Source organism: Vespa crabro, chromosome 4, assembly GCF_910589235.1.
Source record: "Vespa crabro chromosome 4, iyVesCrab1.2, whole genome shotgun sequence".
In the NCBI taxonomy this organism is placed as follows: domain Eukaryota; kingdom Metazoa; phylum Arthropoda; class Insecta; order Hymenoptera; family Vespidae; genus Vespa; species Vespa crabro.
In genome coordinates, this window is record NC_060958.1 from 6,061,016 (window position 1) to 6,088,143 (window position 27,128).

The 27,128-nt window shown below is 28.3% G+C and overlaps 7 protein-coding genes and 1 pseudogene across 18 annotated transcripts in view; 2 read left to right on the forward strand and 6 right to left on the reverse strand.

The window, feature by feature from the left end:
• Nucleotides 1-9,066, reverse strand: part of LOC124423318 (membralin-like) — a 59,531-nt gene extending 50,465 nt beyond the window's left edge. For 3 of the 6 annotated variants that reach the window (XM_046960907.1, XM_046960912.1, XM_046960911.1), the window contains exons 1-8: nucleotides 8,873-9,066; nucleotides 7,780-8,209; nucleotides 7,450-7,685; nucleotides 7,040-7,262; nucleotides 6,807-6,951; nucleotides 6,469-6,712; nucleotides 6,285-6,375; nucleotides 3,568-3,625 (exon numbers count right to left, since the gene is read on the reverse strand). In XM_046960907.1, the coding sequence (XP_046816863.1) occupies nucleotides 3,568-3,625; nucleotides 6,285-6,375; nucleotides 6,469-6,712; nucleotides 6,807-6,951; nucleotides 7,040-7,262; nucleotides 7,450-7,685; nucleotides 7,780-8,046 (1,264 nt within the window). In that variant the 5' untranslated portion in view covers nucleotides 8,047-8,209; nucleotides 8,873-9,066. The remainder of the gene's footprint in view (nucleotides 1-3,567; nucleotides 3,626-6,284; nucleotides 6,376-6,468; nucleotides 6,713-6,806; nucleotides 6,952-7,039; nucleotides 7,263-7,449; nucleotides 7,686-7,779; nucleotides 8,210-8,872) is intronic. The other 3 variants (XM_046960910.1, XM_046960909.1, XM_046960908.1) reach the window with 3 other exon arrangements.
• Nucleotides 508-3,031, reverse strand: LOC124423325 (cytochrome P450 9e2-like). Its single transcript, XM_046960918.1, has one exon. The coding sequence runs from the start codon at nucleotides 2,962-2,964 to the stop codon at nucleotides 1,426-1,428; it is 1,539 nt and encodes a 512-aa protein (XP_046816874.1). The 5' UTR covers nucleotides 2,965-3,031; the 3' UTR covers nucleotides 508-1,425.
• Nucleotides 9,067-10,793: 1,727 nt separating the features above from the next.
• On the forward strand, nucleotides 10,794-14,399 carry LOC124423665 (annotated as a pseudogene).
• LOC124423532 (probable splicing factor, arginine/serine-rich 7) lies at nucleotides 13,397-16,548 on the reverse strand. 2 transcript variants are annotated; one of them, XM_046961336.1, is made up of 3 exons: nucleotides 16,411-16,548; nucleotides 15,941-16,301; nucleotides 13,397-15,862 (listed from the first exon to the last, which is right to left on the reverse strand). In XM_046961336.1, exons 2-3 carry the CDS (start codon nucleotides 16,260-16,262, stop codon nucleotides 14,748-14,750), a joined length of 1,437 nt encoding a protein of 478 aa, XP_046817292.1. In that variant the 5' UTR covers nucleotides 16,263-16,301; nucleotides 16,411-16,548; the 3' UTR covers nucleotides 13,397-14,747. The 2 variants fall into 2 exon arrangements, with proteins under 2 accessions (XP_046817292.1, XP_046817293.1); XM_046961337.1 differs by lacking the exon at nucleotides 16,411-16,548 and having other exon boundaries at nucleotides 13,397-15,355; nucleotides 15,437-15,862; nucleotides 15,941-16,262.
• On the reverse strand, nucleotides 16,242-19,176 carry LOC124423531 (FYVE, RhoGEF and PH domain-containing protein 3-like). The gene is made up of 8 exons (XM_046961335.1): nucleotides 18,846-19,176; nucleotides 18,657-18,787; nucleotides 18,356-18,577; nucleotides 18,096-18,282; nucleotides 17,607-18,019; nucleotides 17,403-17,540; nucleotides 17,179-17,325; nucleotides 16,242-17,080 (listed from the first exon to the last, which is right to left on the reverse strand). The coding sequence occupies exons 1-8, from the start codon at nucleotides 18,955-18,957 to the stop codon at nucleotides 16,922-16,924; spliced, it is 1,509 nt and encodes a 502-aa protein (XP_046817291.1). The 5' UTR covers nucleotides 18,958-19,176; the 3' UTR covers nucleotides 16,242-16,921.
• A 749-nt stretch (nucleotides 19,177-19,925) lies between these two features.
• LOC124423534 (ras association domain-containing protein 8) lies at nucleotides 19,926-22,795 on the reverse strand. 5 transcript variants are annotated; one of them, XM_046961340.1, is made up of 10 exons: nucleotides 22,659-22,793; nucleotides 22,435-22,545; nucleotides 21,992-22,297; nucleotides 21,796-21,907; nucleotides 21,477-21,688; nucleotides 21,224-21,385; nucleotides 21,043-21,159; nucleotides 20,804-20,943; nucleotides 20,427-20,734; nucleotides 19,926-20,337 (listed from the first exon to the last, which is right to left on the reverse strand). In XM_046961340.1, exons 1-10 carry the CDS (start codon nucleotides 22,728-22,730, stop codon nucleotides 20,237-20,239), a joined length of 1,641 nt encoding a protein of 546 aa, XP_046817296.1. In that variant the 5' UTR covers nucleotides 22,731-22,793; the 3' UTR covers nucleotides 19,926-20,236. The 5 variants fall into 5 exon arrangements, with proteins under 5 accessions (XP_046817296.1, XP_046817295.1, XP_046817294.1 ...); XM_046961339.1 differs by having other exon boundaries at nucleotides 21,450-21,688; XM_046961338.1 differs by having other exon boundaries at nucleotides 21,447-21,688.
• Nucleotides 22,796-23,103: 308 nt separating this feature from the next.
• LOC124423535 (replication factor C subunit 3) lies at nucleotides 23,104-25,127 on the forward strand. The gene is made up of 6 exons (XM_046961344.1): nucleotides 23,104-23,195; nucleotides 23,454-23,660; nucleotides 23,887-24,024; nucleotides 24,107-24,272; nucleotides 24,357-24,675; nucleotides 24,760-25,127. Exons 2-6 carry the CDS (start codon nucleotides 23,574-23,576, stop codon nucleotides 25,115-25,117), a joined length of 1,068 nt encoding a protein of 355 aa, XP_046817300.1. The 5' UTR covers nucleotides 23,104-23,195; nucleotides 23,454-23,573; the 3' UTR covers nucleotides 25,118-25,127.
• A 40-nt stretch (nucleotides 25,128-25,167) lies between these two features.
• On the reverse strand, nucleotides 25,168-26,772 carry LOC124423536 (succinate dehydrogenase cytochrome b560 subunit, mitochondrial-like). Of its 2 annotated transcripts, XR_006942109.1 has the most exons (6): nucleotides 26,539-26,772; nucleotides 26,416-26,472; nucleotides 25,988-26,181; nucleotides 25,729-25,871; nucleotides 25,451-25,643; nucleotides 25,168-25,328 (listed from the first exon to the last, which is right to left on the reverse strand). XR_006942109.1 is itself a non-coding variant. In XM_046961345.1 (5 exons), the coding sequence occupies exons 1-5, from the start codon at nucleotides 26,556-26,558 to the stop codon at nucleotides 25,539-25,541; spliced, it is 519 nt and encodes a 172-aa protein (XP_046817301.1). In that variant the 5' UTR covers nucleotides 26,559-26,772; the 3' UTR covers nucleotides 25,411-25,538. The 2 variants fall into 2 exon arrangements, 1 of the variants encoding a protein (XP_046817301.1); XM_046961345.1 differs by lacking the exon at nucleotides 25,168-25,328 and having other exon boundaries at nucleotides 25,411-25,643.
• Nucleotides 26,773-27,128: the final 356 nt, after the last annotated feature.

Consider the following 27,128-nt stretch of genomic DNA (forward strand, 5'->3'; position numbering starts at 1 on the left):
ATATATAGATAGATAGATAAATTTAAAAGATCAAACGGCGCGAAGTAACGTGAAAAATATGATCCTTTGCAAGATATATCTACCTTCTTTCGCTATCAGATTAGATCTTCGAAAATCAAAGGTATTCTTACTGCCGACATCTCTATATCATTCTGTAACTCACAATCTCAAAAGATATTCTTAAATTACAAATAATTCTGAGTACTTTTGTATTTATAAAAAGAAGAAGAAGAAGAAAATCACGTTATCGCAATCTAACATGATTCTATCGATTTTAAATATATATTCTAATATATTAATAATAATTCCGATTAATATTAAATTAATAATAAATCGATTATTACATTGAACGTAGAAAACTAGTGGAACTTTCTGTTATCTTATCATTTTTTGATTAATTGATAACTCTGAATCTTCTTTTTGCAAAGATATCTTCAAAGAATTCTTGATTATCAGGAAATCAATAATCATTGGAAAGAAGGAAGAAAAAAACAAAGGCGCAAAAAATTAAATACTACTATCTAAACGTTTCTATTCTATCAACGTATTTAAAACTACAACCATAGTCTTGCTCTGTAAGCGTATGTTTGTTCTTAAAATGTATAAATATGTAACTCGCGTCACGCACGACTCGAGTTCAATTAATGTAGAGGTTACGTCTATCAGTATCGCGTCTCTCATTTTATCACGTTTATCTCGCAAAAACAATAATGATCTAACGAATGGAAACGAGTAATAATATATTGATCGTTTTAATGTTTCTTTAAAAACAAAAAGAGAGAGAGAGATTATTTCTCTTGAAATAATCATACACGTTACACAATTCGTATTAAAAGAATTATTATAATTAGTGTTTTAATTAATTTAATTATTAAAAATACAATGTATAATTATAATAACATCATTATCAATTATTAAATAAAAATTGCAAGATATATCGCTCTAATACGATAGAGAATGACTTGATTGAACGATTTATGAATATGTATGTATATCTATATGTATAGATATATATATTGTATATATGTATTTCCTCTTCTTGATCTCTCACATAGCTTGTCAGTAATGCGCTATTCGAAAATGTCGATGCAGTTCAATACAGTGAATCGTGAATACTCGTTAGCGAATATTATCCTCATTATCAGGCATTAAGCCTACTATTCAAGCTGCAATAGTGCTTATGGATTTACGTACGATTAAAAAAAAGTCAACATTAACGTATAAAGCTATTTAACACGGTTTGAGAATCGTATCGACGAAATCGATCGATTAATTCTAACGGATGGATATCTGTCAGTAAATATTTCGATAAGGAATTAAGGGAAACAATAAAAGAAATTATTTTTAAGTAACTGGATCTTATAAATTACGATCTCTTTTTCTTTTTTATTTTTTTTTTTATTTTATTTTTTCTTCTCTTTCTCGTCAATTCTTTCTTTGTTCCAAATTGATCCAAAATCCACCTTTGATCTTTAGATTGAACGAATTGTTATCAAATACGACAGGATCGGTCGTTTTACTCGTACGTTTGATAATAAATTTCTTAAGAATATTTACTATAACTATTTTCGTTTCCATCAGAGCGAAACGTTCACCAATACATCTTCTAGGGCCCATGCCGAACGGTAAATAAGTATAAGGAATAATATTCTGTTTGTTTTCTTCGCTGAATCTTTCCGGATCGAATTTTTCCGGATCCGGGAAATATTTCGGATCGTGATGAAAACCGAAAGACGGTATCCAAATTGATGTATTAGCCTCAATGATTATCTCTTTGCCATTTGGTAAAGACGGAGGAATGACCGTACGTTTGGCACAAAGCCTATCGAGAAAAATGGCAGGAGGATATTTTCTTAATGTCTCGTTTATAATCATTTCCATGTATTCCATCTTAGAAAGTTCCTCGTAAGTGAGTTCACCGTTGGTCCGAAGCAATACTTCGTCGATTTCCTGACGCAATCTATCTTGAATTTCTTGATGCACCGCCAATTCGTGTACCATAAAACACATCAACGTCGAAGACGTGTCAAAACCAGCCAAAAAGAAGATGAAAGCTTGAGCTACGATATCTTGGATATCCAAATTACTGGATTCTTTATCTCTTGCTTGCATAAGCAAATGAATCATGTCCGGTCTAATGATACCATTCTCATCGCGTGCCTGTACGGTCTCGCGTACTATATCGTTGAAGAATTTAGCCGTAGATGGAGTTAAGAGGCCAATTCCTATTAATTTCATGAATTTAGGACAGGTACGCAATAAGGTGAACTTTATCGCGTTCAATAACCCATCGAATTTAGTTGATTCGACACCCTTTCGAAAAAATATGTTATCCCTGTCCTTCATCGAATTCACCGAAATACCAAAAGCTACCGTCGCTATCACGTCGTTAGTATATCTTGTAAAAGCATCCTTCATTTCGATTTCCTTCGCTGCTTCCGGATGATCGACGAAATAATTCACGAATTCGTTCGAACATTTGGAAACGAGATCGAACATAAACCTCATTTTACTCGCTGTAAAGGACGGGCTTAAAGTATTCCTCATTTCCTTCCAACGTTCACCACGTAATGAAAAAATATTTTTACCGAAAATCGGATCTATAGTTTCGTCCACGAAACCACGATGATCAGGAAAATGATCGAATTGTTTCACCGTTATTTCCTTCAATAATTCAGGATCACGTATTATCAATAATGGCGTTGAAAAATCCATAGAGCCCACGTATTTTGCACCTGGTAATGTCTCATATATTAGTATATTTAACTCTTGAAATGACTTTCGGCCAAATAAAACCATCCAATTCAATCCGAAAAAAGGATAATTTAGCACCGTTGGTATACCCTTTTTCTTCCAATATGTAAATTGGAAATATATTAAAGAAATCGTTTTTATCGCTATAATCGCGATCAAAGTAGTTAAAAGTATATAGAAACTGGAGAATGATGAAAAAGACAACTCCATTTTGACGGACGTCGAATAAGAAACTACTGACAACTCTTCAACGATAAGCTACACTGCTATGAATATGAAGACAACTTCGTCAGGGATTTTTATCTTTCTCTTGATCAAGAGAAGTAGAAGAGAAGGGGAACGGCAAAATAAGCGAGAGAGATAGAGAGAAAGAGAGAGAGAGAGAGAGAAATATCTGACGTAACAGCTAAACAATCATTACGTCAGAATGCCGTTTATCTGTAATGATAGTTGCGATGCCACAGATCGTATTCCTTGTATTCTATTCTGAGCGAGATATGCGCATATACAAACATTTGCTTTCAAAGTACGAATATATCTAAGATTAAACTATATTATTAAATTTTAATGGACCGAAGAGATCGTGTCGGAACAATTAATACATAAACATAACGTAGTATTCAAAATAGATGATTATTTAATAAAACAAAAAAGAAGACACAAAATCTATCTTACACATTAGAGACATGAAATAACTACGCCCCTTTTTTTTCTTCTTTTTCTTTTTTGTTCTTTTTTCTACACGAAAGAGATGATATATCTTCGACATTACGTTGAATAATAATAATAATAATAATAATAATTATCACTTACCGATAAAAACGAAGATCTGATGATGAGAATAACGAAGCAACATCGATATCGACACGGTCTGAAACAGTGACAAATATTACGTCATAAGAACATCAATATATGTAAATCGATTCCAGGATTCAAAAGAACAAAGAAAAAAAAATGGGAAAAGAAAATAAATAAAATGAGCCAAAAAGAAGCCGCAATTTTTTTCAAATTTCGTTCGTAAATAGAAAACTGATATATCTCCGCAATGGTCATCGACGAAATGATTTTCATCGATATATATATATATATATATATATATATATATATATATACATATACATATAAAATAATAAAATATTAAATAATGTATAATTTTTTAAATAATAAGTAATTATATATATAATTATATAATATATTTCATATATATATATATATGAATATATATATATATATAATATATATATATATGAATATATATATATATAATATATATATAATATATATAATATATATATATATGAATATATATATATATATAATATATATATAATATATATAACAAAAATCATTCTTTCTATCCTCAAAGGATCTTTACGAGCTGCATAAGCTGTAACGCACAGATTCCTCCTCCAGGCTTAATTCTTCCTTGTATAGTCGAGTTTAGTTCGAGCCCAGAGTTGTTTTCATTATGTAGGATACTATCTCGCGTTAGAATAGAAACGAAGTTAGAGAGAGAGAGAGAGAGAGAGAGAGAGAGAGAGAGAAAACACGTTAACCTTTACTGTACAACAGGGTCTAGATAGGGGGTTGGATTTGCTTCTGTTAATATTTCGTAGAGGCACAGTAGTTTCAACAGTAGCAAAGCGAGTTGGCGGCTCTGAGAAAGGTTTAGCATCGAGTAAATTGAAAAGCGGAACGGTCGCACTCGGTTACCGGGTTGAACGAATGATGCAATTGTATTTCGACCCGTAGAAATTGAAGTACCACCTGACACCCTACCGAAGATAATCTACTATCGAGCGATGCCCAATAACTGCAAACGAGGACGCATCCATCCCTTATCGAGAAATTCTGCTTGGAAAATTGTTATCGATCTCTTCTTCTTCTTCTTCTTCTTCATCATCATCTTCTTTATCTTCTTCTTTTTTTTTGCTTCCTCTATCTCTCTTTTTTGATAATTGTCAATAATACGCATACGCCATATGGAAAATTAATATTCCATTGTTTTTAACGCACTCCCGTACATTATTTCTATTAATCTATAACCTATTTATAACCTATAATTACTATCTACTAAGCTATAACATTTCTACAACTATCTCAATTGTCATTTGCACAATCGAATTATACTCGTACAATTCCTATTATTACAAATAACAAAACAAAATTATATTCGTACTTATTAAAATAATCAATTAAACGTACGATACCACCGATCGTAAATAAATACGAAATTATCCTTAAAAAAAAGAATATCCTACTCTTATCTCTTCTTTATGTCTTCCTATATCTTCCTTCTTGATCGATTATAACAATCGATAATGAAGTTTTCCGAACGAAACCGAATAAGATGTATGTATGTCAAAAAATAACAATAGCCACATATGATATAAAAATTAATAAGAAAAATTAAAGGGATTTCGTAAAACGGTTAATGAACGGGATAAATTTTGAATGACGGCACAAGCATCGTGTGCACATGACAGTACGAATATAGGTGTAATATACACAGCCAACGCGAGACAACAGTTCTGTACACGTGACCATGTATACTGTGTAGAACGTTTGAGGAGAAAGGGAGGAAGGCGGTACATTTGAAGGTAAAGCACCTTTAAAGCGAATTCACGTGTAACAGCACGAGCGTAACTAGAACTCTCCCCTCTCTCTATCTCCACCCCTCCCTCCCCCATCCCTTTCTGTTACTTCTCGGTTACTACAAATCGAAGCATTCGTAAGAGTCAATCCATACAATGGATGAAACTTGATGAAAATCTTCCGACTATGAATATACCTGAAATATATTAGATTTTTGATTCGTCAAAGATGGGAAAGGGACAATCTTCTTCTCTCAAATATTTCCGAAAGTTGGAGAAAAGAAATACAAGATATTAGAAGATCAAGGTGTATAATTAAAATTGATCCTAAACACGTCCGGAACGATTCAATTTGATTTTATGTCGATGAGAATTCCTAATAAATATTGTAATTCCGGTCATGGGATAACACGATGTATTTCATGACAATTTGATACAAAATTACCGGCCTGGGGCCACCACAACGAATATGATGCCCCCTAATAACGTTGATTTATACCACCGGTTCAACTCCAAAGGGATCGCTATGATGAGGACTGGGGAGGGTAGAAAGTCTATGTGCGAGTTGCCTCGCTGGGTGGTTAGTTTAAATTGATTGCCATATCCTTTTACACACCCTGCTCTATCGTGTAGGTAATCTGACGGAAAGGAATAACTCTGCATCGAAAACGTATACGTGAAAGTAAATTTAACTTGAGTCTTCGTACGGTATTACCTTTCCGAACGATACATCAAGAGCTCACTTTTGATGTCAAACGTCAACGTGCCATAGCGATCCGTCTCACGAAATGACAAAAAAAAAGAAAGATACGAATAAAAAAAGATGTGACCCCTTCTATCATTTCATAAAAGAAATTAACAAAGATTCGCTTATTTAAAGTATTAGTAAGAAATAGGAAGGACGATATTAAAGTCATACGTATAAATGATACTTACGAATACTAGCATGATAAAAAATGCAGCGAGATACGAAGTTTTTGCCATCCACATGCTAACGAAACGATAATGTTCACCGGTTACAACATTTCTAAAAGAAATGATAATAAAACGAATTGAAATTTATTTATTTCATATATGTATTTCTTAATAGATACTTATTACACTAGAATATTTTATTTACCTTAAGAAACCTTTATTATCTTCGTGCTCTGCTAATGTCTTAATACTTGCCATTAGCAGATCATCATAACCCAAGAATTCATCCAGTATTAATCTTGAAAATGCATCTCCAAAACATTTATCATTTACCGGATCCAACGTAACAATTTTCACTGGTATTTTTAATCTTTGTCGTGCAGCAGGTGATAATCTCAAGAAGCCATATTCCAAAGAATATTCCACAATATATCCATCCTCTGGAAGTACTAATAACAGATTAGTAATATCCAAAAGTAAATAAACATTTTATAGATATAGATATTTTGTTAAATCAGCGTTAATAATTATATAAATATTTACCTGTTCTTGATACTTTCTCGACATCCGCAGAATGATCTTTCAAAGGCTGAATCACTTCGTCTTTATCAGATTCTTGTTCCAGCGTTGCATTATCCTGTTGTACATTTATCAGTTGTAATATGTCTAACATATGTTTAATTGATGTCTAAAATAACGTTGTACCGATATTGACAACTTCATTTAATACAAGTCTTTCATTTAAAAAAATCTCTTTTAAAAATTCTTAAGTATACCTCTGACCCGGGTCCATTCAATCCATTTAAAAATCCATTTAATGACGGGCTTCTCGTTGCATTCGTTGTACTTAAATTCGGATATTGCGTTTCTCCAAAAATTGTTGAACTCGTTATATCCACACTTTTTATAGGTAAAGTAACATTTTCGTAGTTATCTTCATTAGACACATGAATTGTTTCTTGCCCCTCATCGACAGAAGATGGCTCGATATTTATAAACCTATTAAATAATTATCTACTATAAAATAAAAGACAATCTACTATTTTATAATAAGGACAGAATTATCATAAATTTAAATTAAGATTATTTAAAATGTTAAGATTATTTATAATATTTCAAACTTGATCATAACTAACATTGTATACATGTTGTCATTTTTTTTTTTTTTAATAACTATCATACTTACCCATCTTGTGTCAATATCCCTAAATCACTAGCCAAATCATCGATCTTTTCTTGTCGTAACTTTTCCTCTTTCGCATAACTTTTTTCTATGCTATAATCTTCGCCTCCATTTCTAAGAATTTCTACCCTTAATATACCGTCTCGTGGCCAATCATCTCTTATGTGTTCTAAACAATTTGTTGGTGCTCGCGAAAATACTATGTGAATATAAGTGAGTACAAAAAAAGCCAGTATTGCCTAAAAAATAAAAATATATGTATATACATATATATATATATACTTCTACATTATATTATAATATTTATCATTATTTTTCTAATAATATACTTACTTTTAACAAAACTATGAACTCTATAAATCTTCTAACAGGTCGCGGAAATGTTCGTGCATAAGCTAATGCAGCCTTGATGAAAACTGCATGAAATAATCTATCTCGCACATTAAATAATGGATTCTGATTATTATTATTCCTTGCAGTATTCATATTATTATTATTTAAAGCTGGTCCAATAACACCAGTGAAAGTACGATTATTATGTGCCACTGCGCCATTTTGATTATTAGATACTGAAGCAGTAGTAGTATCGGCTTGTGACATTGTAACAATAAGAAATTGTTTGATCTGTACCAACGATATAATTACGTGTAAGAATCAGTAATCAATACTCAAAGGATTTCCACATATGTTATATTTATATGCGCTGTTAATAAATATTTATATAAGCTGTTTGACATTTCCCACTGATTGTAACGAACTTATCCTGAAACAAAAAAAAAGGAAACAGATAAAATCTATTAATAATTATAAATTATAATATAACGCAAATTATCTAATTAATAGATTGCAATAAAAATTCACATAAACAAACTTCGTATACATATATAACCTGTAATATAATGAACATAACATTTTTTATTTTATTTTACTTTAATAAGAATCGTTTTCTTTGATCGTCGATTGTAACAATAATCTATCTTTAAAAAAAAATAAATTATAACATAAAAAATGAAAGAATTCAATTAAACTTAACCTGTAATGTATGATAAATGAACGAGATACGAATTATTTCCTTTCATCATACAAATAATAATATCTCGTTATTGTAGCAAAAACTATTTATAATAATCCAAATTAAATAAATAAATCTAATTTTTGTTGATATGAATTCTATCAGATAAAATGTGCTCATGAGAACAATTCGAATATTATATCATGAAAGAACGTTCAGTTACGTAATTAAATGTACAAAAAAGTTCTATTACAGAGCATTAAGAAGCATTATAAAAACGTTACATATTCCATATTGTTTTCTAAACATATTACAATTAAACTAAATCGATATTATATCCATAACATATGAAACTTTACTAATCTACCTATCGTTGTTCGAACAACTTTCTATAAAAAATCTGGCATACCATACCTTATTCAAAAATGAAGTAAAAATATCGTTATCTTATTTAAATCAATGTTTTTGTTTTTATTTACGTTACTGCATCACTAATTTGCAGTTTTCTATTACAGTTATGTTAACGAAGGTAATGCAATAATCATGAAATTGTCACTTTATCATCATGTTTTGATACCCGTCAGCTTACACTATTCCCATATACTAAATAGAATTAAGTATGGAAATCTCTAGTAACATTTAGTGGACAATTTCTAATCGACACAAGCGCCATACGAAGAGGTCGATAATATAGGAAGTCAATGTTCGATCGATAACAACAGTTTAAAATCTCAATCTTTTCGATAATAATAAATAGCGACATATATGAATAAAAGCATTATTTACTTAAAATTCACGGACAATCAATAAAATTATACAGATCATTTATTATTATAAAATTGAAATAATTAATTTTTAGTTGGAGGATCATTTATCATTCCTGCTTTTATAATGGTTTATGTCAACAATTAGTACAACCATAATTATTAACCAATTTTGATGAACAAAATCTCATTTTAAAGATGAAGATTTAAGCGAGTACATGGTTATTTGAAAAAATTGTATTTTCTTTGAAAAAAATCGTGTAAAAAAGTGTTGTTTCTTCAAGAATAATTTATGTATAAAAATAAAGCTTTTTAAAAAATTTAAAAAGGCCTAGTCCTAACTTAAATCTTCATCTTTGAAATGAGGCTTTGTTTATCAATATCAGTTAAGAATTACATCTAGACCCGCTGTTGACATAAATGTTGTTTTCGATATTCTTCATGGAAAAAAAAGTTTCGTATAATGGCGCACATTGTTCTAATCAGCAAAAACGTTAGGGTAGTGTGCGATTTGTTTCCGTAAACTAGACAATTTTTTTCTTGTTTACCATGCTCATATTTGCCAAATTATTCGAAAGTAGTTTCTTTCTAAACGAGAAAACTTAAAAATTAATACTTCCTGTAATTACAGATTTATTTAAACAATATAGAAGTAAACGAAGTTCAGTAAACTAATATTTAAACGACACTACATTCGCTCAAACATTAAAAAGATCATATCACACAAGAAACTTGAAACAATTCTAATTTAAAATATCAATACTATAAAATTTCATTTCGCGGTTGTTGGCTACGCGTCATGTCTCTTCGTCGATCGTTTGATGTCAACAAAAACGAAGATTAAATTGAAAATTACTATGTTAGTCTTCTTTCATATTCCGAGGAATAAATGTCGAAATGCACTATTTCCGTACCGTTACATTCAATCATTTTATAGATCGGATGATTTTATAATTATTTAAACAATTCACAATGTACTCAAAATATAAGCAGATAATAATTAAACAATTTTACATTCCGTAAAGCGTCGCATAGTTCGAAAGACGGATTTGGACTTAGAATATTTTTCTTTCAGCGTGCGTAGATCGTTTAATGTCAACAAGAAAGAATATTTGAAGGACTGTACGAGTTATCACGTCAGTTTCCTCTCGTACTCCAAGGACTAAATACCAAAATTCTCTTTTCGTACAGCTATGTTTAATAATCATAGATTCGATAACTTTATAATTATTTAAACAATTTACAATGCACTTGGAGTACGATGAGGTAATAATTAAACAATATTACATTCTATAAAGCACATCCAAAATTACATATACTGAAACATAGATTTATATGTGATAAACGCGGATTAAGGAAACGATGATTTTAAAATTTATACATACAAGGAATAGATTTTGAAATACCGTAGAAATAAAATTGATTGTGCGAAATAGACATAGGTTTAAATTCGTAAAAGAAATCATTAATAAATAAGATTATTTTACTAACATTTAAACAATAGAACATTCCTAGCAACATTGCAACGACTTTAAGACACGATCAATATGCACGCGATTTCTCATCGAGGGATGGATCCATCATCGATGGACCAACCTATCAGCGTGGATTCATCGTCTAAGGCCAAAATTCAGTATCAAAGAATTAGATCTTTATAGGAAAGTTCAGAAATTTTTCCGCACTAGATTCATAAGATATCTTTTCTTATTGCGTATTTTTTGGCGGGCAGATGCGTGAGTGTTTGCAAACGCGAGATTAAGTTCTATCGAAAATTGCGCTTTGATTTTTAATATACCAAAAGCATGATCGATCGAGTTTATTAATCCGTTATCTCTGAAGCTGACGGTGTCGGAAATTATCCATAAGCGAAGTCTCACCCATGTCCTGTTAGTTAAGAAGCCTAAAGCTCCTGAAGCAGAAAAGCATCTCGGTATGCGGATTTTAGAATATAGTCCACCATTAGCCCCGTGGATCTTCACATCCAGCAACCTTCACGCGGTGAAATCTGAGTCGATATTACTTGCGGTATATATCATTTTAAACTTAAATCATACGTAAATATATGTTATATCATAAGTTCCATCGAGCGTAAAGCTACATATTTTTATACGTTTCCAAAATCTTTTCTTTCTAATTCCGACTGAACATTAAAGTATTTATATTTTATATTGCTCAATAAATAAAATATATTAAATATAGTAAAATTCTAAAATAATTTTTTAGAAATACCCAATGAAAAATTCTAATTTCTTTATTATTCTCATTGATTCTTATATAGTTTTTATATTTACTCTTATTTAAATTTTTTCAATTAAATATTATCTATTGTACTTAAACTCCCAATCATATCTACATATCTCAAAATTTAAAATATGCATCACCGATCTTCTTTCTACTTTTCTTATTATCTTTTATTTCTTATGTATTTCATCGCAAGTAATAGTGAGCTAATGACTGCTTAAATACGGTGTACCATATTTGTATTAGTTTAACTAGAAAGAAAAATATAAAATTTATACAATTAATAAGCACTTATCAATTAATCTATCTTCTAAGAAATATAATTTGACATATAGTCTTTTTTCTTACTTTTATCAAAAGTACTATTATTTTTACTACATATATAAAAATTTCTTTAACACGCTAACTTTCGATTGTTAAGTTAAGCTCGAAAGAGATATAACCTTTATAGATCGATGATACAATAGGAGCATAATGATGATATAGTTTGTCCTTATTGCGTTCGTAGTTCATATTTTGTCCATACCTGTCGCTTAAGTTACATACGTTAAAAGATGAAAAGTAATAAACAGTTGAATTTGCATTAACCAATCGTTACGCGTTAAATAAAAACCGCGTAAATATAAATCTACACATGAATTTATCTGATATTGAATGTTAGTTATTAATTCATGATTTTGATGAATATATATATATATATATATACTTTCAGCATATTCGACATATATCTTTTAAATAAAATGAAATATCGTACTGTAATATAAACCTCCTTTAATGCTTTTGTTATTAGCCGGAGATAGAAAACCAAGATAAGATTATAAAAATCCTTTGACTTAGTCAAGGGATATTTCAATAATCAAAGAATATTTCATTATATTATTACTTAAATAGTTTTTACTGTTTATATTAACACTCAAAATGGAATTATTTGATAGATTAGAAGATTTTCTATCGCGATATTTGCCCCCCTAAAAGTGTTATTTGATATCGTTGAAGTCCTTTTGATTACAGTTCTTCTTCTTATATTAATACCATTTGTTTCTATTTTCGCAGGCTATAGCAAAGAGCGTGTCAATTAATGTAACTTAAAATCAAAATTTGCAATTTTATTTAACACTCGTGATAAAAAGAAAAGTAAATAATATAATTATATACAATTTGTTTCATGCTATCAAAGTATTTACGTTACCATAAAAACTTGCATTAGTTTAACAATTGGATGCTTTTTGATTGATAAGATTATTTCCTGTAATTTATAAATATATATATATATTTTTTTTTACTAATATTTATATCATTCAAAACAAATTTTTCAGTGGAAAACTCTGATATTAAGAATGGTAAATTTGTATTGTAGAAACTATCGTACCTTATAAAGCTGGAAATAACGCAGATATAAATTCAGTAACTGGTATAAAAATAAGTTTGAGGTCAGTTAATATTACTTTGAAAGATATGAGGTATAATCTATGCAGATCATTCCTTCTACTTATATATATATATATATATATATATATATATATATATATATATATATATATATATATATGTATAAGTAATGTATTATATATATATAATGTATTATATATATATTATATATATATAATATATTATATATTTATATATATAGTATATATGTTAGAATGAATGTACAAATACATTTACAGGAAAAAATGAAGAAAAAATGGAGTATTATCAAATGAAATTATTAAATATAATGAAATATTTCCATGGACATAGGGTAAGGGCAAACTTGGACATGGACCTTATAGTTTGTACTTTTTCCTTGGCAATATGTACATTATTCAAATAGATTTCTACAAAGAAGTCTACGAGGTGCTCAAAAAAGAGATTTACCTATTCCAATCTTATGGGTTGTAGAATATTTTGCTATTGATGGGGAAGGTATATGATTTGGTAGATTTTATCGAACTGCCAGGTGGTACTGTCATATCTTATTATGGTTTGTATATATAATACGTATAAAATACTCATTAATGCTTTTGTACACAATTATTTATAAGAACAATAAATTGTTATATTTAATTTTTTATGGATGTCTTATATTAAATTTACTGTCTTAATTCAGAGGACTGCGTTTAGTTGCTGAATAATGTCAAATATAATGTTGCAATTTGTAAGCTGATACACAGCTTATTTAATTGGAATAGTTGAAGGATTACAAATACTAACTTGTAACTTATGGGTCTTTATACGTAATAAAACTCCACTTATTATACCTTTTGAAAATGGATTGTTAACATTGCATTTTGGTATACATTTTTGGATGTCTTTTGCAAGTGGTAAGAATTGTTTGTTGCACATCTTTATCTTATTTAAACTATATCTTTTAAAATTAAACTTTCTTTTTAATAAATCAAAACTTAATTCATTGTTAATTTAACCATATAGGTATTTTTTGTATTATTTTGACTTTAATAATAATATTCATGGATCTACAATATACGGATAATCTATCCGAATTTCTTGGAATGGATCCACTCGATCAATACGATGAATATTTACTAAGTAAGTTTGATATCATGTATAAGAGTATTGCTAATGTTAAATTAATAATTTATTTCTGATTAGGCCCCAATGAAGTAAAAACTATAACACAAAATAAAAAAATAGTAGATAATACATTGGAAATGGCTTCTATATCAAATACTAATTTATCAATGAGAAATAATAGCATGGCAAATAACAATATATACTTTTGCATAAAATTTTAAATGGAATTCATCTACAGTACAAGCAAAAAATTGTTTTAATATAATGATTAAATATGGTTTCATTCTATATAGCTGTTAATGAAAAGACGATCAAGTATAATAAAACAAGTTCAAAAAGATCGTTTTCGTAAACCAGTTCCAGTAAAACTTGAGAAATATGAAAATGTAACAGTTTATGAAAATCCATCTATAGCAAAATAAATATTTAAATATATACCTCTATCGATACAATAGCATTTATTGCTGTAATGGAAACGTAATTTTGAAGTATATGAAAACTAAAAAAATACATATAAAACAACAAGAAATGATTTATAGCAAGGAATGAATTACAAAAGCTATAATTAGTAGCAAGCAAGAATTAACATTAAAATAACTAATGTTTCTTATTTTTTTTCCAAATAAACGTGTAATAACATATGAATGAGATATGTTTTTATAACTTTGAATAATATGCTTACTGTACAGATAAATTACGTCTTATTATATAAATTGAAGTTAACCAAATAATCAGAAAATAAAAATAAGTGTTCATTAGAATTTGAAAATTTAAGATACGGATTCCTTATCCTTATTTTCATTATTTTCAGATGCAACTCTATTCTTTTCGTCTGACTTTGATTCTTTCTCTGACTTTTTTTCCTTACTTGATTTCTTTTCGCTTTTTTCCTTATCACCTTTATCCCCATCATTTTTCTTACCGTTATCAGATTTATCCTTACTTCTATCTTTATCTTTATCCTTGTATTTATCAGAATATCTAGATTTAGATGACCTAGATTTTGATTTAGATCTGGAACGTCTAGATTTCGATTTAGAACGTTTACTACGGGAGTGAGAACGACTTCTACGCCGTAGAGATCTTTTTCTACGATCTCTAGATCTAGATCTTGATCTACGTGATCTTGACCTTCTAGATCGTGACCGAGAACGATGACGACTACGAGAGCTACTTCTTCTCCGTGAAGGTGACTTTCTTCTACGTTCTTTGGATCGAGAACGTTTTGAACGAGATCTGGATCTACGTCGATGTCGCGAACGAGATCTCTTCCGTGATCTTGAACGTCTACTGCGACCACGGGATCTAGATCTCGACTTTCGACTACGGGAACCGCTGCGACTTCGTTTGTCTTTTGAAAGCATACCAATCATTGGATCTATAGCAGCAGAAATCAAATTGTGAGCTTCTTTGACACGTGACATAGCTTCTTCTATTTCTTTCTGAGCTGCTTCATTACTTTTTGCTTCTGGTTTAGCTATTGCTTGTGTCGAATGATAAATCTTTATATGTCTATCGCCAAGCATTTTTCCATTTAATAATAATGCAGAAACCACTGCTCCTTGTTCCGTAAGTTCCACTAATGCATAGTGATCTGTATCAGAATCTCTTGTACAAAGGCGTAAGTACTTAATCTCAACGTTGTTATTACTGAAAAAATCTAGCAATTGTTCAGCCGTCGTAGAAGCATCTAAATTAGCTATTACTAGTGTTCTCCTAATTTCCTCAATTCGTCTACTATCTAAATGGCCAGGCAAATGTGGATAAGGCGGTAATCCATGAGCTTCTAATTTAGGATCCATTGTTGTAATTACATGATTCGGAGGAATACCTTCGATTGCATTTACAACATTTGGTGGAAGCTTTGGTTCAGAAGGGTATAGACCTAAAAAGAAGTAACACATTTGTTTAACACGTAAAAATAAAAATACACAATACTAATTATTAATTTCTAACTACTTACCTGGTACAACTGTACCATTGTTAGTTAACTCAAGAGCACGCTGTTCATCTGGAATATCTCCATTTTGATAAGGAATTACTATCAATGCTCGATCAATGAATACAGTATTCGTCATGTGTTGAGCAACTGCAACACATCCTTGATCGTGAAATTTAACGTAACAAATACGCGATTGTACAGGTACTGCTACATCTCTTATAGTGGGATATAATCTAATATCTTCTATCTTTCCTAAGTAACCAAATAAAGTTTGCATTTGATCTTTAGTTGCTTGGGGTGCAATGTTTGTCACTTGTACCACTTTTGTTGAACCAACCGCCATAATTATATTGTTTTATACAGTAGATATAAAGATTATATACTGAAATAATTCTACATGAGTGAAAACCGCCAATATTACTACGTTCTCTTCTTCGAACGTAAGTACGAAGATTTCAATAAATGAAGTAGTATAAAATTTATTGTTATACCTTATTTCTTCCTTTCTTTTTGTTTGTTTGTTTTTTTTCTTTTATTTTAAAATATTTACACTCGTTAAAGCTTACAATTGTTCACAATAAAATATTTTTCGACTACAACCTCAGTTCCATTTTTACTTGATGAGAAAGATGGGACGCGAGGTTACGCTTTCGGTGCGCCATCTACTGACTAATAGATCGAATTATTAACTCCCTCTACGAATTGATTTCTCTTACTTTTCAAACACTATTCTAATGTATATAATACCGTATCGAATATATATTAAAATATAATCTACTGATATGCTACAAATATACTGTCTTTGGAATATGTTTTTTTCACCATTTTTTTATAAATGCTAATGAGTATAGTATAGTATAGTAATGTATAGAAATACAGGGAATCTTTTAAGAAACAAAAAAAATATAAAAATTAAAATGTTTAAATTACTAAAATTTTTAAAATATATTATAAACTCCTCACCTATATATTACAATTCATAATTAAAAGAACATAAAAATGCTATCTGTATCTAAAGATATTTTGTATGGATGAGCTAACATATGAAAAAAATTCACAAATATTTTTGAATACTAATGATAAATAATGTATAGAATCTGAATTGTTCAAATACGATACTGACATATCTGAACTTTCCATAAAGCAAATTTCTGATGTATCCTAAAAAAATGAAAACAAAAAAAAGAAAAATTTTTATAATAATATTATAAAGAACTTAAATATTTATACATATGTTTCTTAAATTATTTTTGTTAAACCTTGTCCATAGGAATCCCTGTAGAAATATCATTTTTAAATCTCTTTAATTTTCTATTTAATCGAAAACAATTCTCTTGTTGTTCTTCCATTTCATTTTCTTGATTTTCCTTCTCAAAATACATTATATTCGATGGATTCAATTGAACCTATTTATTATTAAAGAAAAGATTTATTTAATCAAATCAATATACTTAAATCAAAATAATGAATAATTAAGCCCTACATCTTTTGTATCTTTCGTTCTTTTTCGTTTGATGTATCTTTGTTGTAAATCCTCAGATGGAAATAAATTTATATTTTTATGTCTCAGTGGTTGCCTTGAACTACTATCTTTCCTCAAAGTTTGTCTACATTCCGTATACTACAAACACGAATGAATTGAAGTTAGATTGTATTATAAAAATAAATGATTACATGAGAATAATACCTTTTCAATGGCTTTTTGTAATAATTGTATCCAAGAGTTACTGTCACCAGTTTCTGAATATAAAAAGAGCATTTCTTCTAAGCATGTAACACGAAAAAGTCCACCACTTAAGACACTTTCTACTTTACACTTATTTAAGGGAAGTACACAACGTACAGTCAATGAACTTTCTGGTTTTCCCTTACAATATAATAAAGTATCATTTAAAAGTACAAAATATCTTCTATAAGCAGTATCGCCGTTCCTTGAAACTCTCATTAATGTTCCTTGCTTAATTAATTTTCTTCCAGGCTTTACTAAATTAACTCCATTTACAATACACTTTTGAAGCATCAATAATCTTTGAATATCTTCATTCTCGGCAACTAAATTATTAATATGTACTGCAGCTTTTTCAACTTCTACTAAACATGCTGTACAAAAAAGGACATTTTAATAAAAATATATATAATAATCACATCATAATTATGAATATAAATAATTTATTACCTTGTAAAAGATTATATTCTTTGTGCTTGTTAGGAGTATGTTGTAGAACTTCTTTCAAAAGTAATTTATATCTTGGTACTCTCTGTATCGGAGTAATTAATAATGAAGACAACGATTTTCCAACTTCTGGTCTTGTTTCTTGTTTGCTTATGAAATTTTTAAAAGAAGGATCCTTCTCTTGAGTAACCTGTAAAAAAGATAAAGATTTTTATTAAATAACCATTTACTTGTTCAATATAAAAGTAAACACATTTGAGTACCTGTAAAAGTGTTGACACTTGTTCATAATCGTATGCATAAACAGAATATAACTTAAAAAATGGTGCAAGCTTATAAAATGCTCCAGAAATGTTTTCAGTATCTTCTTTTAATTCCTTAATTAATTCTCCACTAATGTTATATAGTGTTTTTATATTTTCAAGCAATGTATTTAATATTATATGATTTACCAATTTCTTTTCAATGATAGGTTGTAAAAAAAACTGAAAAATATTATTATTAAATTTTAATGTACAATACATTATCTATATACTATAAAATACTATAAAATAAGTTAAAAACCTCCATTAATATTTCCAACTGTTGTAAATATGTGACCTCTGTTGTTAAAATTTCTTGTATAGCTTGGAGTCGCAAACGCTTTTCTCTTTCAGCTCTATTTTTCACGTCATCTTCATTAAGAGCATTTAAAACTGAAAATAATATATTAAGTTAGTTCATTATAAACATAACATTTAGCAATGATTATACCTTTCATACGTGATTTCATGCTCAGTGCATTTTTGTTAGTAATAATATTCTTCAATTCAGAACTAAGATTATTATGTGGTGATCTTGGAGAATTCATTTCCTTAATGTACATATATTTTTCCTTATTTAATATTTATAAATAATTATACACACATAAATAAAAAAATTCATCTGGATCCTATATAATTATTGTCAAAATATAATTGTGTTAAGAAGATTGTGAAGAAATCTTATTCAAATTTAAACAAGAATGAAAAATCTTCATTTGTTCTATACGATAAAAGAATTTTCTTAAGTATTACTAGTCTACTTAAAAATAGATAAAACGGTAAAGATATTTAATCATATGCTGCAGTTAAAATTTGAAAAAGTCAACAGAACTCAGATTTACCCAGTGATGCAAACAATATATCAAGAAATTTCCCTAGAAATAGAATGTAGCTAGTGAAAAGAATTTTCATTCGTGATTCAGAAAAAACTTTCAAAAGGTAGATATTGATGCAATTATTGTTAATAATATTTTAAGATCTTATCTAAATTCGAAGAGATTAATTAACGTTTTGCATAATTATTTTATTTACATATTTCAAATGTATTGAAAAAATATATATATATTCTTTTTAATTAATCATTATTTTTAATAATAAGGAGAACTAAAAAAAATAAAAATAACTAACTATAAAATAAAATATATTTAAAAATTAAATATGATAATGTTATTTAGAAAAAAACTCTATCGTTAAACAAAATAAGAACTGCTCGTGCTCCTTTAATGCATATAGCATGAAGAAATAATTAATTGAACTTGTAATGTGAAGTGCAAAAAAATAAAAAATTTATTATAAGAAGTATTAGTATATTATAAAAAAAAAAAACATGAATTATACTTATATCATTAAATATACATCACTTAAATAATATCAATAATAGTATATCTACAAAGGTACTTTCTATAACTGTCTAGTTCTTATATTGAATTATCCAATAATTGAATTAATTAAACAAAAGTATAAACATAAAAAAAAATATGTAATAATATGTATTTAAAAGGATGGTAACAAAATATAAAAAAAACTTGACTAATGATATGACCATATTTGTGGTTCAATATCTCTAAAGAATTTTTAGAGTTATACATTTATATACATATATCAATAAAGATAATTATTACATTTGTACCTCTAATCTTCTTTAATTTTTACTGTAATAATAGAGAAGGAATGGATAAGTAGAACACTATAATAGTAATTCCTTTCATAACATCCAACAGAAGAAGTGAACATTTGTCGGAATGTTATTAACTTGATAAACGATAAGCAGTATTTTGCAATTACACGATTATTCTTGTACATAAACATCCATATATAAATCTATTTACATAAAGCATATGTTTAGACCCAAACTCCATGTGGATTTTTACTTGTGGGTACTGCTGTCTCTAATTGTCTAGGAGATCCTATCATTTTACGTGTACTTCCTGGTTTATGGGCACCTAAAAAGAAAATATATATAATAAAATATAACGAATTAATTATATAGTACATTCGTTAAGGACAATCTATCTATACAGACAATATATACCTTCTAGTAAAGATTTTACTTGTTCATCTTGACAAGCAACAGTTAAACTTTGTAAATTTGCCTCTTTCATATCAGCTACTAATCTCTCAACTTGTAATTTTTTTTCTACAATCGCCGATTCCAAACTAACTATTTCAAGTTTTAACGATTCTGCGCATTGTGAAGCTAGCTCGGCTGATCGTTTAGCTTGTTCTACTTCGTTCTGAAGACGTTCAACTTCATTAATTATTTTTCGTTCAATTATTTGACGCTCGTCTGTCTCACGATTAGTATTATGTTGTTCTACAGCAAGTTCTTCCATGATAAATCTATTACATGAAAAACATCATTAAAATCAGGCATATAAAAGTATTATTAATAAATTCTTATGTTTTTACCTAATCTTATTTTTACATTGAAGTAATTCTGTTTCACAATTTGCAAGCTTTGATCTGAGAAGCGTTATCTCAGATTTTAAAGTTTTTTCTTGCTGCCTTACAATTTCACTTTCTTCTTCCACATGAGCTAATTCTTTAAGCTGATATGTATTAACACAATGTAAATTTTAATAAATTTTTATAAATTCATTTTTAAATATTAAATCATATTTTTATGTTTGAAATAAATAAATATATACCTGATCTTCTATAATACGACCATTTGCTTCAATGCGATTTAATTCTTGGGAAATAAAATCCATTTGATGCATTTGTTCTCTATTTTTAGTTTCCCAATATAATATTTCTGCATCAAACTAAAATAAATAAATAATACAGATATATTAGAGTTTATACAATTATATATTTATTTTCACTTACTTTAGTGAGATCTGCTTGTTGTGCACTAATAGTATCTCTTTGTTTATTGACTAGTCTAATAAGGTCAACATAACGTTGAGTATAAGCAACAGTCATCATATTCTGTGTTTGGCCAGATAATTGACCAATTGTTTGTGTTTGACTTTTTGTATCTTGAAATTCCTAGAAACAAAAACACCGCACATACCCGTTAAAAATGTAAAACAATTTCCTTTAATTATACTACCTGAATTAAATTTCTTTTCAATTTTACAGTGTTGCTAGATGATGGTTGTTCTTCTTTATGAATATGTGGAATATTACTGTTTGTGCTAGAAGCGTATTGTGATCTTGCTGGACTATTTAAATTTGGTGGTGGTGGATCTCTATATGGTGGTAATGTTCGTAATGGAGGAGAAGCTGGTCCTGGAGGATCTCTATAAGGAGGAACCTCCCTTATTTTTTTCTGAGATAGATGCGCATTAACTAAAAATAAATAAGAATAAAAATTAGCTATAATTAAATCATTAATTCTTATGAAATTGTTAATGAATTTGTCAATAAAATTAAAAATCAGAAAAATATTAGCTTACTATCAGGATTAGCACCTCGTGTAGGAGATTGTGGGATATTTTTTCGGATATTTAATTCTTTGTTTTTAAAATGTGGTGTAGGCTGAACAATAGCAACATTCTCCATTTGAATCTGTACAAAAATTAAAAATTATAAAATATATGTACAATAGAATTTCTAAAAATGATTGCATATAAAAATAGCATATTGTTTTACATCAGCATTATTCTCAGTAAGATTTCCTTGAAATCCACCAAATGTTAATGACTTTCTTGTATCGCGATTTCTTTCTAGGCCACCTTGTAAGTCATCAAAATCTGAATTTAAAATTGTTGGAGTAGTTTTAGAATCCTCTTGAACATTGTTTGTTGCTCCAACTTCTGATGACATATTTGTTGTCCCATTTATTCGTGTTCCATGGGTTATTCTTGATGCTGATGATCCTGGATTTTTATTGTTATCAATAGAACGTCTCAAAATCAGCTGGACTTCAGAAGAATACTCTCCCCATTTTAATAAAATCTGTTTTTAGAGATACTGCTTTAGAGATACTATATATTATTACTTATTTTTATATAGATACTTTTAAATATATTAATTTAACAAATTTATAATATTGATATATTTTATATGCTTTAACTTTTAAAAATATTTTATACCTTAAGAGGGTTTTCATATGGAGCTAAAAGCCGTTCATTAGTTCTCCAACGTTCTACTAAGGTAAATCTACCGGTCTGTGCTGTTGCATGTGCAAGAGCATATACAACATCCTAGAAACAGATAATTATTAAAATGCTTTAAGTATTTTTCAATGACATAATTGAAGTACATATATTAATATTCAATATTCTACGACATACATACATTGTGCTTCACAACAAACCTGACAAGTAGTATTTTCTGTAACTCCACACACAATACGTTGTATACCTTCCACCCATACTTTCAGTTCCATTACGTTAGCAGTATATATATCCAAGTATATTTTGCATTTCTAAATCATGTCTAACTATAAATCCAAACTAGTTTTTTCCTTTCTTATTTTTATCTTTAATACTGTTTATTTGTTTATGCTGAAAACACATTTTGTAAATTTAAAGGAGCATTTAGCACTCTTACCTTTTAATAATAGTGCTTGAAAAAAACATTTATAACTTTGTTACTATGAAAAAAAATAGAATCTAAAATAATAACTTTGTTGCATATTTTTGTTTATAAAACCAGATCTCTCTACCACGATACCAATGGCTATAGAACGACTTTTTCAAGTATAGAAGAATAGCGCCTCACAAACAAAAAAGTTTTACCGAAGCCATGTGCACGAACTACGTAGTAACTTTCTGCTGCACAGATGCACTAACTGACAGCATAGAAAAAGGATGCATATGTGCATTAACGTGCAAAACACATATTTATGAAAGTATTTGTTTAAGATAAAAAATACTTAATGAAATGCAATTGTAAAAACTGAATTTATCAAATCATTAACTTATAAGAATCACGAATTATAGCATTGCAGTATAATAAATCAAATTTTTTTATTTTCTCTTGTAAAATATTTTAATTTAAACACTTTTTATTATTTTAACACTTATTATTAATTATTGAAATAATTTAAATAAATTTTTTTTGCAATATTCATTGTATATACATAAGATCCTTTTTTTTTTAATTCTAGCGCGAAACGATGTTATTGGTTATGACGTAGCAGTTTCTAAATAAAGATCATATACAACCGAAGGAGAAGGATCATAGTCTTAAATTTTTTACCGTTTTTCTTAAGAATCTAAACAAAAAAATGAGTTTGTGGGTAGATAAATATAGGCCAACTACATTTTCTAAATTAGATTATCATAAGGAACAAGCAGAATATCTTAAAAATATGGTAATTATAAAGAAATTGCAGTATACCGGTAGAAAAAATAAGGTTGGACTTCGTTATTGATAGTATAACGTTCCCGCCTAATTTCTTTTTTTTTATAATATTTAGTTTATAGCAATTATCAAAATGTGACAACATATAAATGTTGCTTTAATAAAATCATATTCTTATATTCTGTTCATTGTCTATAATGGATATATAAAAATAAGTATTTTATTTTTAATAACAGGTACATAAAGGAGACTTTCCACATTTGTTAATATATGGACCATCTGGAGCTGGAAAAAAAACTCGTATAATGTGTATTTTGAAAGAATTATATGGTTCTGGAGTTGAAAGATTACGAATGGAAAATATGCAGTTTGAGGTTCGTTTTATTTGAGAGAATAATTTTTTAAAGTAATTAATCAAAAAATAATATGTTAATTGGAATTCTATTATTGTTATAGACTCCTTCTAAAAAAAAATTAGAAATAATGACTATAAGCAGTAATTATCACATAGAAGTAAATCCCAGCGACGTAAATATATACGATAAAGTTGTTGTAATGGATTTAGTAAAAATGACAGCACAAACTCATCAAATTGATCCGACCGGACAAAGAGAGTTTAAAGGTATAAAATTTGAAGCAAATACTTAGTAAATACTAAGTGAAATATTTTGATAGAAAAATATAAACTATTCTATTTGTGAAATAGTGATTTTATTAACAAATGTGGATCAACTTACAAGGGATGCTCAACATGCACTACGTAGAACCATGGAAAAATATATTGCTACTTGCAGATTAATTCTTTGTGCAAATTCTATATCTCGTGTATCACCAGCTATTCGATCTCGATGTCTAGGAATACGTGTTCCTGCACCATCGATAACAGAAATTAAATCTATTTTACAATCAGTTTGTAAACGGGAAAGTCTAACTTTGCCAGATGAATTAGCTACCAGAATTGCTAATTTTAGTGGAAGAAATCTTAGAAGGGCAATATTAATGCTTGAAGCTTGTAAAGTTGAACAGTAAGTAAAAATTAAATATTTAATTAAATCTTATAATATGCTACCCCCTCTCTTCTCCAATAAAAATTTTAATGTTTCTTTCAGGTACCCATTTACTGCAAATCAAAATATTTCAGAACCTGATTGGCAAACATTTATTCGTACTACGGCTAATATGATGATAACAGAACAAACTCCTAAAAAGCTATTAGATATTAGAAAAAGACTTTATGAATTATTAACGCATTTAATACCTTGTGATGTAATTTTTAAAGGACTGTTACAAGAATGTATCAAAAATTGTGATCTTCAATTAAAAAGTGAAATTACATTCATAGCTGCTGAATATGAGCATAGAATGCTAAATGGATCTAAACCTATTTTTCACTTAGAAGCTTTTATTGCTAGATTTATGGCTATATATAAAAAATTTATGGATTCGTCGCTTGAAGATTTCGTATGATTTTAAAAATCTAAATAAAGTTATTAATATAAAATATTAGAACAACAATCTATTTTGACGATGTAAATGTCTAATCGTAAATATTTTATTATGTACAAAACATCCGAAATATATGAAGTATTGTATTGTATTTTACATTTAAGGAAAATACAATTTTTGCATTGGTCTTTACATAAATACATTTCCTTAATTTCTCCCCTACAATGTTTGCCTGAATAAATAAACAGATTAAAAAGTATTAAAAACAGTTCAATCTGTAAGACACAACCATACAAAAGAATTTGTAAAAAATGTATCTCTATAATAACTTATTTTATTTCATACAATACTAACATTATAGGATGAGATATGATGCACATCCAAATAACAACGAATTTCTAAAAATAAATAATTTCTGAAATAATCCACTTAGTTTTAGTGCTTACATAGCTGCTAAAACAACAGCAGAAATAGCTGCTAAAGCAACTACTGCATAGCCTGTTGAATATACTTGTTTAATTGTCAGAAACATTCCTAAATCCCAAGCCTGTAATATTATAAAAAATAGACAAAATTTATTTTAAAAATAATTTTGTTTTATATTGCAGTTATTTTATATATCAACTTTTTACCAAATGTCGAAATCCATTGAATATATGAAATGTAGCAGGAAAAGCAAGTAATGTTTTGCCTGCAAAAAGTATAGGAACAGGCAAATTTAATTCGCTTAAAAGTTCTATAACGCAAGGTATTCCACCTGGCACAAATAAAGTACCTAGAACATGACAAAAGAGAAAAATGAAATTTTTGTAGTAACATTAAAGAGAGATATCATCAAAAAAATATTGATTCTGATTTCTCACAATGTATGATGAAAAATTATATACTTACCAAGACCTAAAAACATAGCATAACTTGATAGTATTATGCCAGTTGTACGATGTGATATAGAAAGCAATGCTGTTAATTGCACTTGATAGATAGTCAAATGTGGTGACATAGGTCGTTTAAGACGCATATTCTTTTCATCATGTGTTTCACAAATATTTGCACGTAATGGTTGTGATAAAGATGTGGTAAGTGAACTATAACATATTGAATTTTTATTATACAATGTGCATACTCGTTTGTAATTTTTTTAAAGATAAAAGTATATATTATAATATATATATATATAGATTTTTAATTTGTTATCTTTGCAGATATTCAAATAAGCAGAGAAAAATATTCCTTAACATTTAAATAAATTGATTTTAGAAGAGAAATATAATTGACAGTCAGATGATCAAATCGATATTACATAATACATTAACACTCACTTGCTTGTATATAAGCTTCGAAAATGTTGAAAGCCGATACTTCGTCGACAAAGAAGCCTAAAATATATTTAATGTTGTAATTCTGATTTGATTAATGAAATTAAATGAAATAACATTTAATACCTAGTATAACACAATGCCATCGTTGTTGAAATTTATATTCTCGTGACACGAAGTGTATAGATATTACAGAAAAATAATTAGATACAGATTACTTTTTATTTTGTCGCGCGTAAAATATTTCATTAATTCGTATCGAAAAAATACATGCAGGTAAGACGAGAATCAACACTTCTTCAAATATGTGCTAGATAAAGTGCGAAAATATACCATAAGCAGAATTGCCAAGCATCCAATAAAGAAAGTCCTTTGCGATATCATATATCACGTGATCAAAATATCGTTAATAAGAGGTTTATTTAAATTTTTTTGAAATTTTTATATTCATATCAATTCTTATGATTATATTAACATATTTTACAATAAATTCTTCAAATTAATGTTTATATATATATATATATATATATATATATATATATACATATATATATATATTATATTGAATTGATATATATATATACTAATTGATATAACGATAAACTTTTTAAACTGTGTGGTAAATTTAAAAATCATAATCTTAAATAGCAATTGAATATAAGATGGAAATATTATTAAAATTATAAAATTAAATAATTTCTTATTATAAATAATCA

Coding starts and splice junctions, on each gene's coding strand:
- LOC124423325 (XM_046960918.1), bottom strand. CDS start 2,964: ATGGAGTTGTCTTTTTCATCATTCTCCAGTTTCTATATACTTTTAACT.
- LOC124423532 (XM_046961336.1), bottom strand. CDS start 16,262: ATGGCGGTTGGTTCAACAAAAGTGGTACAAGTGACAAACATTGCACCC. Junction 15,863..15,940: donor CAATGGTACAGTTGTACCAG/GTAAGTAGTTAG, acceptor ACTTCTTTTTAG/GTCTATACCCTTCTGAACCA.
- LOC124423531 (XM_046961335.1), bottom strand. CDS start 18,957: ATGTACATTAAGGAAATGAATTCTCCAAGATCACCACATAATAATCTT. Junction 18,283..18,355: donor AAGTGTCAACACTTTTACAG/GTACTCAAATGT, acceptor TCTTTTTTACAG/GTTACTCAAGAGAAGGATCC. Junction 17,326..17,402: donor GAACGAAAGATACAAAAGAT/GTAGGGCTTAAT, acceptor AATAATAAATAG/GTTCAATTGAATCCATCGAA.
- LOC124423534 (XM_046961338.1), bottom strand. CDS start 22,730: ATGGAACTGAAAGTATGGGTGGAAGGTATACAACGTATTGTGTGTGGA. Junction 22,546..22,658: donor CAGAAAATACTACTTGTCAG/GTTTGTTGTGAA, acceptor ATCTGTTTCTAG/GATGTTGTATATGCTCTTGC. Junction 21,386..21,446: donor AAAGAAATTTAATTCAGGTA/GTATAATTAAAG, acceptor TTTTGTTTCTAG/GAATTTCAAGATACAAAAAG.
- LOC124423535 (XM_046961344.1), top strand. CDS start 23,574: ATGAGTTTGTGGGTAGATAAATATAGGCCAACTACATTTTCTAAATTA. Junction 23,661..23,886: donor CAGAATATCTTAAAAATATG/GTAATTATAAAG, acceptor TTTTAATAACAG/GTACATAAAGGAGACTTTCC. Junction 24,273..24,356: donor CGGACAAAGAGAGTTTAAAG/GTATAAAATTTG, acceptor TTTGTGAAATAG/TGATTTTATTAACAAATGTG.
- LOC124423536 (XM_046961345.1), bottom strand. CDS start 26,558: ATGGCATTGTGTTATACTAG. Junction 26,473..26,538: donor ATGGCATTGTGTTATACTAG/GTATTAAATGTT, acceptor AATATATTTTAG/GCTTCTTTGTCGACGAAGTA. Junction 25,644..25,728: donor TCAATGGATTTCGACATTTG/GTAAAAAGTTGA, acceptor ATAATATTACAG/GCTTGGGATTTAGGAATGTT.